This window comes from Podarcis liolepis, assembly GCF_965112155.1.
Source record: "Podarcis liolepis genome assembly, chromosome: 18".
NCBI classification, from domain to species: Eukaryota; Metazoa; Chordata; class Lepidosauria; order Squamata; family Lacertidae; genus Podarcis; species Podarcis liolepis.
The window spans coordinates 2,391,388-2,405,112 of NC_139572.1; the positions used below are offsets into that span (position 1 = coordinate 2,391,388).

The window sequence follows — 13,725 nt, forward strand, 5'->3', positions numbered from 1 at the left end:
TACTATTGAAGAACTTGCGTTTTTCCTCTGCCCTCCTGGTCCCTTTCACCTCGCGTGTCGTGCAGGCAGGGACAAATCTTGCTTTTTAAACTTTAAACGGGAGCCTTTTTTCGCATCCTGGAAAGCGCTCCCAAATCACCCCTTAAGAATCAGTGCTTGCCTTTTTCCTCTGCCCTGCCCATCCCTCTCGCCTCATATGCCGTCGCGGTTTCCCCATATTGCAACCTGGTTGGGGAACGACGACTGCCTTGCTTTTAAAAACTGATCGATAGATGATCCATCCATCTATCTATCTATCATCTATCTATCTGTGCTGGGTCCGGGGGTAACCCATGAAACGCGGTCCAGGTCTGGTCCAGAATACGGAATCAGTCCGACAGGGCCAAGGCAGGAAACCAGGCAAGGACAGGTACAGGATCTCAGGTAAGATCTAGCATACAACAATGTTGCTCCCGCAACCTGGGGCGAGGTCCGACAGCTTTTTAACTTTGTCGGGGTAACGGCCGGTCCTGATCCCCTGGAGACTCACCTCCCTGTCTCGCCCGAAGGCAAGCACTCATCCTGCGAGTACTCAGGTCTCTCCTTCTCTCAGACCTGAGTCTCTGCAGCTCAGGAGACGTCGGTGGGTGACTAGACCCAGGGGCTGCCTCAGTTTCCCCTGACCCAACCGGTAGTGGAGCAGCTGTAAGCGATGGCCCAGCTGGAGGCAACAAGGTCATCCCCACATCTGGAGCCAGGGCAGGATCAGGCCCCTGACTCGGCCCAGCCGGGGCTTGTTGCAGGCGAACCTGTGCAGACTGGGACTCTTCAGGATGGTTCAGATAATGTCTGAGGCAAAGGATCCGGTGCAGACTGAGACTCCTCTGGTTCCGAGTCCGAGTCCCAGGCCATCACACTATCCACTGTATTTTTTGCTCTATAAGACTCACTTTTCCCCTCCTAAAAAGTAAGGGGAAATGTGTGTGCGTCTTATGGAGCGAATGCAGGCTGCGCAGCTATCCCAGAAGCCAGAACAGCAAGAGGGATTGCTGCTTTCACTGCGCAGCGATCCCTCTTGCTGTTCTGGCATCTGAGATTCAGAATATTTTTATTTCTTGTTTTCCTCCTCCAAAAACTAGGTGCGCCTTGTGGTCTGGTGCGTCTTATAGAGCGAAAAATACGGTATGTATCCATCCAAAATCATCGCAAGCTCTCACAAGCCCTTACCCGTTTGTGAGCTAACGTTTCCGCTTATCTGACGCAAGGCGGACAGGAGCCTGGAAAAACCGCTTTGCGCTTGTGGGTTGTTCATCCGATGGACGACTTTCTGGACATCAGCAAATAGGCGAGAAATACTGTTTGGGGAGGTGAGGGAGAAGAAGGAAGCAGGCTTTATTTTTATTCCGGTGAAGGTTTCCTTCTTTTCGTTTGATATAATATAATAAAAAATTATTCTTTATACCCCGCCCATCTGGCTGGGTTTCTCCAGCCACTCTGGACGGCTTCCAACATAATATTAAAATACAATAGTCTATTAAACATTAAAAGCTTCCCTAAACAGGGCTGCCTTCAGATGTCTTCTAAAAGTCAGGTAGTTGTTTATTTCCTTGACATCTGGTGGGAGGGTGTTCCACAGGGAGGGCGCCACCACTGAGAAGGCCCTCCGTCTGGTTCCCTGTAACCTTGCTTCTCGCAGGGAGGGAACCGCCAGAAGGCCCTCGGGAGATGGACCCAGGTGTCCGGGCTGGACGATGGGGGTGGAAACACTCCTTCAGATATAATGGACTATTTAGAGCTTTCAAGGTCAGCACCAACCCTTTGAATTGTGCTCGGAAACGTCCTGGGAGCCAATGTAGGTCTTTCAGGACCGGTGTTATATGGTCTCGGCGGCCGCCCCCAGTCACCAGTCTAGCTGCCGCATTCTGGATTAATTGCAGTTTCCAGGTCACCTTCCAAGGCAGCCCCACGTAGAGCGCGTTGCAGTAGTCCAAGCGGGAGATAACCAGAGCATGCACCACTCTGGCGAGACAGTCCGCGGGCAGGGAGGGTCTCATCCTGCATCCCAGATGGAGATGCCCTGGACACAGAATTGACCTGCACCTCCATGGACAGCTGTGAGTCCAGAATGACTCCCAGGCTGCGCTCCTGGTCCTTTGGGGGCACAGTGACCCCATTCAGGACCAGGGAGTCCCCCACACCTGCCCCCCTGCCCCCCCAAAACAGTCCTTCTGTCTTGTCAGGATTCAACTTCAATCTGTTACATGATAATGCATGTAAAACAGAGATGAAAAACACATGCTGAAAATTGCAGAGGGTTAGACTAGAGAACCTCTGGAGGGCCCTTTTCCCAACCTTACAACTCTTACGGGCACCATAAACCAGGGTGGTTTTGATTTAAATCACTAGTACGTAAGACTTGATTTTAATTTTTTTTTTCTTTTTACAGAAATACTCATTCTCGCTGGTATCACCTTAATATTTACAACCAGACGAAGGATTCCTTTTTGGAATAATAAATTTCCAGAGCATTTTTTTACATTTTTATCCAAAATTACTGATTTGATTACCCTATTCAAAATGCACAGATAATTATGGAATTACCGTGAGGTTTAATAAATTGGCTCTTTATATCGGGACAACTTTTCCGCCGCGCTTTGTCGGAAGGAGAAAAACAAATGTTTCTTTCGTAACAATTTAAACAATTGATTTAACTAAAACAATAGCATTGCGGTATATGTATCCATGTTTGTTAACTGATGTGGTTAAACAATGGAAAAAAAACAACTTAGACTGAGTTTTGGAACACATTAAAAACTTAAAACAAACCTTTATTTCCTTATGAATAGCTTTTGGACTATAAATGTAACTTAAATAGAAAACCTTTAGGAAGATTTTTCCTCCTAAAGCATTTTATTTTAAAAATCCGATTGAAACGGGGGGGGGGGGAAATCCTACTTAAATGGGGGGGAAAAATCCTATTTAAATATTTAAAAATCTGATTTAAATATTTAAAAATCTGATTTTTTTTTTCCATTTTTCGTTTAAAAAGTAATCAATTTTTAAATCCGCCCCGTCACAAACTCACATGGATCGGTTGAAGTTATCCACCAAGCCGGGAGTCTCACCGGCCGTCAGATTTCGGAAGCATGGGTTGTTGATGTTGCAGACGATGCCCTGTAGCCAGGGCAAAGTCCCAGCGGACGGCAGAGCCTTGTTGGGAAAATGACCTGTGTGGAAAGACCCAAAAACCAAGCGGATAGATAGATAGATATATTTATTGTCATTGTCCCCTGCAGAACAATGAAATTGAAAAACTACACAAAACTACATAATACATTCAAAAACCCCTAAAAACCCTGAAACCCCATTTTGAAATACAATATACTATAGAGACTCCTTACTGGGGATAATTTTTGGGGGGGACACCCTGCGTTCTAGGCTTAGGGCATCTTAGATGAACCAATGAGAAGCTAACACCATACTTCAGTATACTATTTTTTGCCTGCAACTGTTAATTAACAGGTTTTAATTTTTCTTAAAAAAACCGAAGCAACAGTCTAGAAGAGGTGTCCGATTTCATTACCAAACTTAAAACCATGGAGAGACCTGGTCTGAACAAAGACATTGGATTCTTATACATGACTAAGCCATTTTTCACCTTTTCACCCCTTGCCTTTTCCTGTAAGACCTATTGCAGTCGTTAAGAGTCGTCAACAGGCTCATCTCAGCTATCTGCCAATCTCCCATTCCCACCACCCTTCTGAGTAATATCCCTCCCCACCTTCTCACTATATAGAAGGATCTGGCAACTTCTGTTTCAGTGTATCTGAAGAAGTGTGCATGCACACGAAAGCTCATACCAAGAACTAACTTAGTTGGTCTTTAAGGTGCTACTGGAAGGAATTTCTTTATTTTGACTATGGCAGACCAACACGGCTACCTATCTGTAACTGTGTCCGATTTCTGTTTTCTATGTCTTATCACGGAACCACGACTCTCGCCATCCCCGGCTCGTTCGGAATGCAAAAAGGCTCCCTTCTACTTTCACCAAGGTTTTCCATAAGGAAAGACCTCCGGCTGCAAAGGGCTAGAAGTGTTTCATCCAGCAGGGGGTGTTCCTTTCACACTTACATTCATGTTGCTCGAACGGCGGGTGGGATTGTCTCACGGAGATGAGGATGAAAAACAAGAACAGGGGCCAGAGGACCTCGATGACCAGTTGCAACTGGGGAGACAAAAAGGGCGGGAATCAGGATCTTCTATTTGCCAAAAAAATATATAAACAATCGCGTCCATATTTTTCCTCATCCCCCCGCAGTCCTTTTTCCTTTCGTGCCACGGCCTTTTCAACAGCAAAATATGAAAGCAGAACTCAAAGCGCCCGAAAACGCAGGCAACCCAAATTAATAAGAATAATAATAATATCTTTATTGTCATTGCCCCCTTTGGGGACAACGAAATTACTTGACTGCTCCATAAAAACACTAATTAAACAATACAGTATAATACAGCAAGGGAGATTAGATGACTTTCGAAGTCCAGGCTTCCCATTCAGGGCCGAGATCGCTCTGGAGAAGAAGCTGTTCTTAAGACGGCTCGTTCTTGTCTTCATCATCCTGTATCTCCGTCCCGACGGCAAGAGCTCGAAGAGACAGTGACCAGGAAGCGATGGATCTTTTACTATGTCCAGTGCCTTCCTATGGCACCTTGTGGCATAAATCTGCTCTAAGGTGGAGAGTGGGCAGCCAACAATGCTCTCTGCTGCCTTAACAACCCTGCACAACCCCATCCTGTCCCGGGTAGTACAGCTTCCGTACCACACACATAAGCCATAAGTGAGCACGCTCTCAATGGCGTGCTCTTAATAAATTCCTCTAGCCGTGGCGCTACGACTCACCGTCTGCCTGCGCCGGTAGGTGAAATTCTTCCAGAGTAACAGCGCCAGTTGGATGCCAAACCCCATCATGCGCCAGGAGGTCTGTGGTCCCCAAACATACTCTATCGCAGGCGGCGCATTGGGGCGATCTTAACGCAGGAGACCTTGAAAAAGAAATCAGCGTGCCATTAACGAACAACGACAATAAATATTAAAAATTATAGCCGACCTTTGCGGTCCTTTCTGATTCTACAATTCCGCGAAGCAATTCCCCCAACCAGGGCCGGATTTAGGTTTTATGCGGCCCTCGGCCACTGAAGATAATGGGGCCCTTTCTATGTCCAGCTGTCCTTTGCCAACAACAAATTGTCGTTGTTGTTTTGTGTTGAATTTACGCTATATGGTCATTGATGGGCCTAATAGGCATCTAAAGCCATTGGCACTTGCATTTTATCAAAGTCTTTGTTGAGCTGAAATACAATCAAGAAGTATATCAACAGTGAAATGCAATTAAGAAGAAGTATATTAATAGTGAAATACAATTAAGTATATTAATAGTGAAATACATTTAAGAAGAAGTATATTAATAGTGAAATACAATTAAGAAGAAGTATATTAATAGTGAAATACAATTAAGAAGCATATTAACAGTGAAATAATTATTAAGCTCTAACTTAAAATGATTTTTTTATCCATAACAAACTGAATAACGCAAACGCATTTGGCAATGACAAATGTCCCTTTAGAAACACAGTTTGCAAAGACTCATCATCTGGTCTCTAGAAACTTGCTATAACGTGAAATAATAAGAGGTGTAAGTATATGATGCAAACTACTAATAATTATAAAGAGCAGAATGTAGGCACCCTATATATTATTGTTATTGTTTAGTCGTGTCCGCCTCTTCGTGACCCCCTGGACCAGAGCACGCCAGGCCCTCCTGTCTTCCACTGCCTTCCACAGTTTGGTCAAACTCATGCTGGTAGCTTCGAGAACACTGTCCCACCATCTCGTCCTCTGTCGTCCCCTTCTCCTTGCACCCTCCATCTTTCCCAACATCAGGGTCTTTTCCAGGGAGTCTTCTCTTCTCATGAGGTGGCCAAAGTCTTGGAGCCTCAGCTTCAGGATCTGTCCTTCCAGTGAGCACTCAGGGCTGATTTCCTTCCGAATGGAGAGGTTGGATCTTCTTGCAGTCCATGGGACTCTCCAGAGTCTCCTCCAGCACCAGAATTCAAAAGCATCCATTCTTCGGCAATCAGCCTTCTTGATGGTCCAGCTCTCACTTCCATACATCACTACTGGGAAAACCAGAGCTTTAACTCAACGGACCTTTGTTGGCAAGGTGATGTCTCTGCTTTTTAAGACGCTGTCTGGGTTTGTCATTGCTTTTCTCCCAAGAAGCAGGCGTCTTTTAATTTTGTGGCTGCTGTCACCATCTGCAGTGATCATGGAGCCCAAGAAAGTAAAATCTCTCACTGCCTCCATTTCTTCCCCTTCTGTTTGCCAGGAGGTGATGGGACCAGTGGCCATGATCTTTGTTTTTTATATATAGAAAGGAGCAAAGCAGTGATATTTTAGGGAGCAGGCTAGCAGGCCTTCTGATCTGAGTGTTACCCTGAGGTCTGTTTTTTTTTTTGCTATTTTTTCTTTGCGTTTCTGTTTTTGCAGCTCTTTTCCGTTTTGTTCTCATGACTGCGCGGAACCCAGTACAGCTACTGACGGATCAATTGTGCGACCGCAGCACATTGATTATTGATTTCATTTTACGGACCAATGGTCTTGTTAGATAGCAAAATCCACGTTAAGTTGCTGTTTTAGGGGTTGTTTTTAAAACCCCGGAACGGATTAATCCGTTTTGCGTGACTCTCTATGGGGAAAGCAGTGTGCCTTGGTTTTGGAACGCTTTGGTTTTGGAACGGAATTTCCGGAAGGCATTAAGTTTGAGAACCAAGGCGCCACGGTAGATAAATTTATTTTAGAAAGCGGGGAGGGGAAAACGAAGGGTCGGCTCTCGACGAACGGCAAAAACTTGCAAAGAGATGTTCCATCACGGCGAAAAACACCTGTGCACCCACAACGCCGGAGGTGGTTATGGCATCATGGCAATTGTGCGCCAATTATGTGTCTCTCTCGAGGGTGGGGAGAATCAGAGTGCAGGGGCCTTTTCAACAAGCACCCTTGGGAGCCACAAATCATTTCGTCCGTCCCACCACCCAGCTCCACAGAGAGAAATTTATCCGGGCCCCTTAAGAAGCAGGCGAGCTTGCAAGGTGATTATCCTCCCGGGCAAAATATCAATTAAACCACTGTCGCCAGGGAAACAGATCTGCCAGGCAAAGTTAAGAGGATTTAGCCCTTACCATCTCCAGCAAACTTTGCACACACACCCCGGCTGCAAACACCAGGCATCTCATTTGACCAGACTCCAAGTTTCTAGTCCCTAGGAACGGACGGAGGGCTCAGATTTCTGCCTCCGGAGATTTTTGCCTTCGTTTCGGCAGCCGGCTTATTCATTTCCTAGAATCCCAAACCGGATTGCCGGAAGAAATATCAACAGCCTCAGATATGCAGATGACACAACCTTGATGGCAGAAAGTGAGGAGGAATTAAAGAACCTTTTAATGAGGGTGAAAGAGGAGAGCGCAAAATATGGTTTGAAGCTCAACATCAAAAAACCAAAGATCATGGCCACTGGGCCCATCACCTCCTGGCAAATAGAAGGGGAAGAAATGGAGGCAGTGAGAGATTTTACTTTCTTGGGCTCCATGATCACGGCAGATGGTGACAGCAGTCACGAAATTAAGAGACGCCTGCTTCTTGGGAGAAAAGCGATGATAAACCTTGACAGCATCTTAAAAAGCAGAGACATCACCTTGCCAACAAAGGTCCATATAGTTCAAGCTATGGTTTTCCCAGTAGTGATGTATGGAAGCGAGAGCTGGACCATCAAGAAGGCTGATCGCCGAAGAATTGATGCTATGGAATTCTGGTGCTGGAGGAGACTCTGGAGAGTCCCATGGACTGCAAGAAGATCAAACCTCTCCATTCGGAAGGAAATCAGCCCTGAGTGCTCACTGGAAGGACAGATCCTGAAGCTGAGGCTCCAAGACTTTGGCCACCTCAGGAGAAGAGAAGACCAAGCCCCCCACAAGGCAGGAATACACAGGGACCCAACCCGGGACATCCTGCGTGCAAAGCCATTGCTCTACCCACTGAGCGACACTCTCTTTTCCCCATTGCTGCAAAAAAACAACCCTGCGCTTACCTTATTAAGTTGGCACGGAAATGTTTGGCGGTGCTTGCCGTTTCTGGAACTTTCAGCCCGAGGGGGGGTATTTATACTGACCGAATCTGTCCCACAGACCTCACCTCCCTACAAGCAGCCTGTCTCTCTCTCTCTCTCTCTCTCTCTGCCAGCTCCTTCGACCTTGCAGAATTCGAGAAGGAGGATGAGGCGAACCACAACGAGTCGGTTCCGCCTCTTGCCGGCAACGCCTACCAACTGGGCTCCCAGTCCACCGGCCCCAGTGGGGACCAGTTAACCACCTGCATCTCACAGAAGCACGACAACCTCCCCCTTTTCAATTGGAAATTTGATTTAATTTTAAAAGCCCTCTTCCTAGCAAGGAGCACGGAGAGACCCTCTCGCCCACGGAGCGAGGAAGCAGTGCCCCTTTTGTGCCCCCGCAACCCTAATCGGGCGATCCCTCTTGCCCGCATGGATAAAGGGTTTTGGAAAGAGCCGGAGGCAAAGGTTGAATTCCTTTTCCCTGGGCTAATCTCCTTACAAAAGGCTGATCTCCTCCGGGGGGGGGGGGGGAGATTTCGCAGAGGGAACTGCCCCACATCTCGGGGCCTGGAGGTTTCGCTCTCGAGAATTCAGAGCCCGACGGGGCCGGGTGTCCCCAATGGCTCCAACTCGCCGGGCAGTCAGTGGCCAGGAGTTCCACAGGCCCCATAAGGAAGGCTAGATGCGCCCTTTATTTGAAAAACGGCAAACAAGTGAAAAGCCTAGCAGAATTTAGGTATATAACACAGGTAGGCAACCGAATCCAGCCCGGTCGCCTTCTCAATCCGACCCGCGGACGGTCCAGGAATCAGCGTGTTTTTACATGAGTAGAATGTGTCCTTTTCTTTAAAATGCACCTCTGGGTTATTTGTGGGGCATAGGAATTCGTTCATTCCCCCCCCCAAAAAAAATATAGTCCGGCCCCCCACAAGGTCTGAGGGACATTGGACCGGCCCCCTGCTGAAAAAGTTTGCTGATCCCTGGTATATAATGTAGTTATAAACTGGACTTTATAATACAGCGGCACCTTGGTTCTCAAACGCCTCGGTACTCAAACAACTTGGAACCCAAACGCTGCAAACCCAGAAGTAAGTGTTCCGGTTTGTGAACTTTTTTTCGGAAGCCGAACGTGCTCCATTTTGAGTGTTACCCAGAGGCCTGTCTGTTTTTGCTATTTACCGTATTTTTCGCTCTATAAGACGCACCAGACCACAAGACGCACCTAGTTTTTGGAGGAGGAAAACAAGAAAAAAAATATTCTGAATCTCAGAAGCCAGAACAGCAAGAGGGATCGCTGCGCAGTGAAAGCCGCAATCCCTCTTGCTGTTCTGGCTTCTGGGGTAGCTGCGCAGCCTGCATTCGCTCCGTAAGACGCACATACATTTCCCCTTACTTTTTAGGAGGGAAAAAGTGAGTCTTATAGAGCAAAAAATATGGTATTTTGAGTTTTTGCGACTCTTTTTCAGTTTGTTTCTGTGGCTCTGCAGAACCCAGTTCAGCTACTGATGGATCGATGGCGTGTCTGCGGTACATTGATTATTGCTTTCGTTTATGGATCGATGGTCAGGTTAGATAGTAAAATCCACATTCGATTGCTGTTTTAGAGGTTGTTTTTAAAAGTCTGGAACGGATGAATCCGTTTTACATTACTTTCTACGGGAAAGCAGCGCGCCTTGGTTTTGGAACGGACTTCCGGAACGGATTAGGTTTGAGACCCAAGGTACCACTGTAGTAATAACAACAACATTTATAACCGGGAACTTTTAAGGGAGGGGTTTTTTGGACTCGGCCCTTTACTATCCTATGTGCTATGGCGTCTTGGGACTTGGAGCTTTGAAGATGGTTTTTAAAAGACGGTTAATGCACACTTAATGCATGGCTTAAGAAACTTTTGCCGGGAAGCCATCAATAATTCCACCATCAGCCCAAGACCAGGAATTCCATGAAACCTTAACGATCTGGACTGTTTTGAAACCCGGGTATCTGAAATGCCATATCTATGTTAAACAAGTGTCCAGAGGAACAGCTTCCCAATATACCGTATTTTTTTGCTCTATAAGACGCACCAGACCACAAGACGCACCTAGTTTTTGGAGGAGGAAAACAAGAAAAAAAAAATATTCTGAACCACAGAGCCTAGGGCTTGCCGATCAGAAGGTCGGCGGTTCGAATCCCCGCAATGTCGCGGTGAGCTCCCATTGCTCGGTCCCTGCTCCTGCCCACCTAGCAGTTCGAAAGCACGTCAAGTGCAAGTAGATAAATAGGTACCTCTCCGGCGGGAAGGTAAACGGCGTTTCCGTGCGCTGCTCTGGTTCGCCAGAAGCGGCTTAGTCCTGCTGGCCACATGACCTGGAAGCTGTACGCCGGCTCCCTCGGCCAGTAAAGCGAGATGAGCGCCGCAACCCCAGAGTCGGCCACGACTGGACCTAATGGGGGTCCCTTTACCTTTAGATCAAGACCACCCCCAGAAACATCATACCTACATCTAAGACCTCAAAACTCCTATCACAGTAGAAAAGGCAAAAAGTCCTTTTCCAAGTTTATTCAACAAGCCACTCACAAAGTTGCACGTTTCTTAGAAGGTTACAAACAGAAAATAAAAACGTTGTAAAATGTAACTAGCTAAAACTATACTCACAGCAACAATAGTTCAAAACACAGCGAGCAGTCAAGAGTCCTTTCACTGGTCAAAAGCACCAGGGCAAGACCTTCTGCAATTTGAATCGGGACTCCCAAGTCCTTTATCCTTGCAAACCCACCTGCAAAACAGGCTAGGGACCAATCATCTCTTTAGATTAATTACCAATCTACCAATGGCTGCATGGTGAGAATATATCTCCTGATTGACAGGAGGCCAGCACAGCTGAACTTTGTTTAGGCTCAGAGACCTTGAGAGCCAAAGGCTCTCCTGCCGTTCCCAGGCCTCGCTTCCACATCAGGTAAAGGCAAAGGGACCCCTGACCATTAGGTCCAGTTGTGACCAACTCTGGGGTTGCGGCGCTCATCTCGCTTTACTGGCCGAGGGAGTGGGACGCGGGTGGCGCTGTGGGTTAAACCACAGAGCCTAGGGCTTGCTGATCAGAAGGTCGGCGGTTCGAATCCCCGCAATGACGCGGTGAGCTCCCGTTGCTCAGTCCCTGCTCCTGCCAGCCTAGCAGTTCAAAAGCATGTCAAAGCGCAAGTAGATAAATAGGTACCACTCCGGCGGGAAGGCAAACGGCATTTCCATGCGCTGCTCTGGTTCGCCAGAAGCGGCTGAGTCCTGCTGGCCACATGACCCGGAAGCTGTATGCTTCCACATAAGGTAAAGGGACCCCTGACCGTTAGGTCCAGTCATGGCCGACTCTGGGGTTGCGGCACTCATCTCGCTTTATTGGCCGAGGGATCCGGCGTACAGCTTCTAAAACAACCCCTAATTTGACACGAATTTTGCTATCTGACGAGACCCTCGATCCATCAAATGAAAGCAATAAACGATGTACTGAAGTCACAAAATCAATACATCACAAAAACAAAAAGTGCTGCAGAAACAAAAACACAAAATAAATAGCAAAATCAGACAGGGGGTGGGGAGGGAGAGAAAATACAGCATATAATTTATATTTTAAAAGTGACCGGAAAGTTGGGTCCTTTTGAGGTGTTAGGAGGGTGGGGGACTTAAAATGGGGTGGAGGGGTTATAGGGTTGTTGTTGTTTATATATTTTGGGGTTTTATATTTTGATTTCGTTCTGTGAACCGCCCTGAGACCTCTGGGTATAGGGTTATATATAAATTCAACAAATAAATAATAATAATATTGATTGGCAGGGAAGGGGAAGGAGAAAAAATACAGTGTATACTGTAATTTATATTTTAAAAGAGTGACCTGAAAGTTGGGTCCCTTTGAGGTGTTTGAAGGGGGGGGGGACTTAAAAGGTTTTATATCTTGCTCTTGATTTTATTTTACTTGATTTTATTCTACCCTGAGAACCCCAGGTATAAAAATTCAGATTAATAATAATAATAATAGGAAGGAAAAATGTTTCCTAAGGCATCCGTTCCCCGCCCCCCCCCCCTTCCCTAAACCCAGCTCCCTTCAAGGGGGTTTCAACTGACTGACTGACTGATTGATTGATTGATTGATTGCTTACCTGCCCGGCTCCTTTTTTTTTGCGGCGCGGCCCCTTTAAGGGGAGACCCCCTCGCCGCCTCTCCCCCGCATTGTTCGCAACAGCGGCGGAGGATCAAAGGGAGTTGTGTAAGCAAAGCCACGCCCCCTCGCCGGCCGGCGTTCGGATTTGGAACGCCGGTGGGCGGAGGCCCCGCCCCGATTTAAAGCGGAGGGGTTACTGGAGGGCGCGTGACGTCAGCCCTCAGCATCCTTAAAGGTGACGCAGCAGCTTATTTTGATGGTGATGGTGATTTTATGATTTATACCCAGCCACTCTGGGCCGGCTTGCAGCACATTAAAAATTTGGAAACTGTACACAGCTGTCATACACAAGTGATTGCAATTATTGATCTCAGTTTATTTTTATATTTTATATTTTTAAAAATAAAAACCCACTGTGTGTGTTTTATAGAGAGAGAGAGAGAGAGAAATATATAATGTGTAATATATATATATATATATATATATATATATATATATATATATATATATATATATATATATATATATTATATATATATATTACACATGTAATATATACATATATCAAATCTATATATATAGAGTAATAGATAATGTAATATATCATGTGTAATATATGTGTTTTATATATGTGTGTAATACTTTATATATATATATATATATATATATATATATATATGTAGATATATATAGTATTATATATATATATGTAGATATATATATGCATATACAATATATATATATAATCACACACAGAGAGTATACACACACACTGTGTGTTTGTATTATATATATACAAACACACACACAGTATGTATATGTGTGTGTATATATATATATAGTCATACCTCATGTTATGTTTACTTCATCTTACGTTCTTTCCATTTACTTCTGGGTTTGGCTCTTTTGTTTTTGCTATTTATTTTGCGTGTTTGCTTTTGAGGCTTTTTCGGTTCATTTGCTTTTGTGAGTGTGTGGAACCCAGTTCCGCTACTGATTGACGGATTGTGTGACTGCGGAAATGGATAAAAGGCCCCCCCCCATCCGAACAATGACTATCATCAGTGCAGGTAAAAAAAAGAAGAAGTAATTTTAATTTTTATCATCTACAATACTGTCTTATTCATTTTATAGCACAGTGCATTGTTTATTGCTTTCATTTCATGGATCCATGGTCTGGTTAGATAGTAAAATCCACGTTCAATTGCTGTTTTAGGGGTTGTTTTTAAAAGTCTGGAACGAATTAATCCATTTTGCATTGCTTTCTAGGGGAAAGCGCACCTTGGTTTTGGAACGCTTTGGTTTTGGAACAGATCTCCAGAACAGATTAAGTTTGAGAACCAAGGTGCCACTGTAAAGGCTCTTCTGATCTATCCGTGTGTCCAGATGTTTAGCGGATGGTCTATTGCAAAATGGAAAACCAGGGATCACCCAACCCTAATATAAAC

The 13,725-nt window shown here is 45.6% G+C and overlaps 1 protein-coding gene across 4 annotated transcripts in view; it reads right to left on the minus strand.

Moving 5' to 3' along the window:
* ABCA7 (ATP binding cassette subfamily A member 7) overlaps window positions 1–12,429 on the minus strand; it is a 70,121-nt gene extending 57,692 nt beyond the window's left edge. For 3 of the 4 annotated variants that reach the window (XM_083483546.1, XM_083483545.1, XM_083483543.1), the window contains exons 1-5: window positions 12,276–12,429; window positions 4,877–5,019; window positions 4,111–4,204; window positions 3,065–3,206; window positions 1,207–1,334 (exon numbers count right to left, since the gene is read on the minus strand). In XM_083483546.1, the coding sequence (XP_083339672.1) occupies window positions 1,207–1,334; window positions 3,065–3,206; window positions 4,111–4,204; window positions 4,877–4,945 (433 nt within the window). In that variant the 5' untranslated portion in view covers window positions 4,946–5,019; window positions 12,276–12,429. Of the gene's footprint in view, window positions 1–1,206; window positions 1,335–3,064; window positions 3,207–4,110; window positions 4,205–4,876; window positions 5,020–8,120; window positions 8,578–12,275 lie in introns of those variants that run through there. The other variant, XM_083483544.1, reaches the window with a different exon arrangement.
* Between the last annotated feature and the right edge of the window lie 1,296 nt (window positions 12,430–13,725).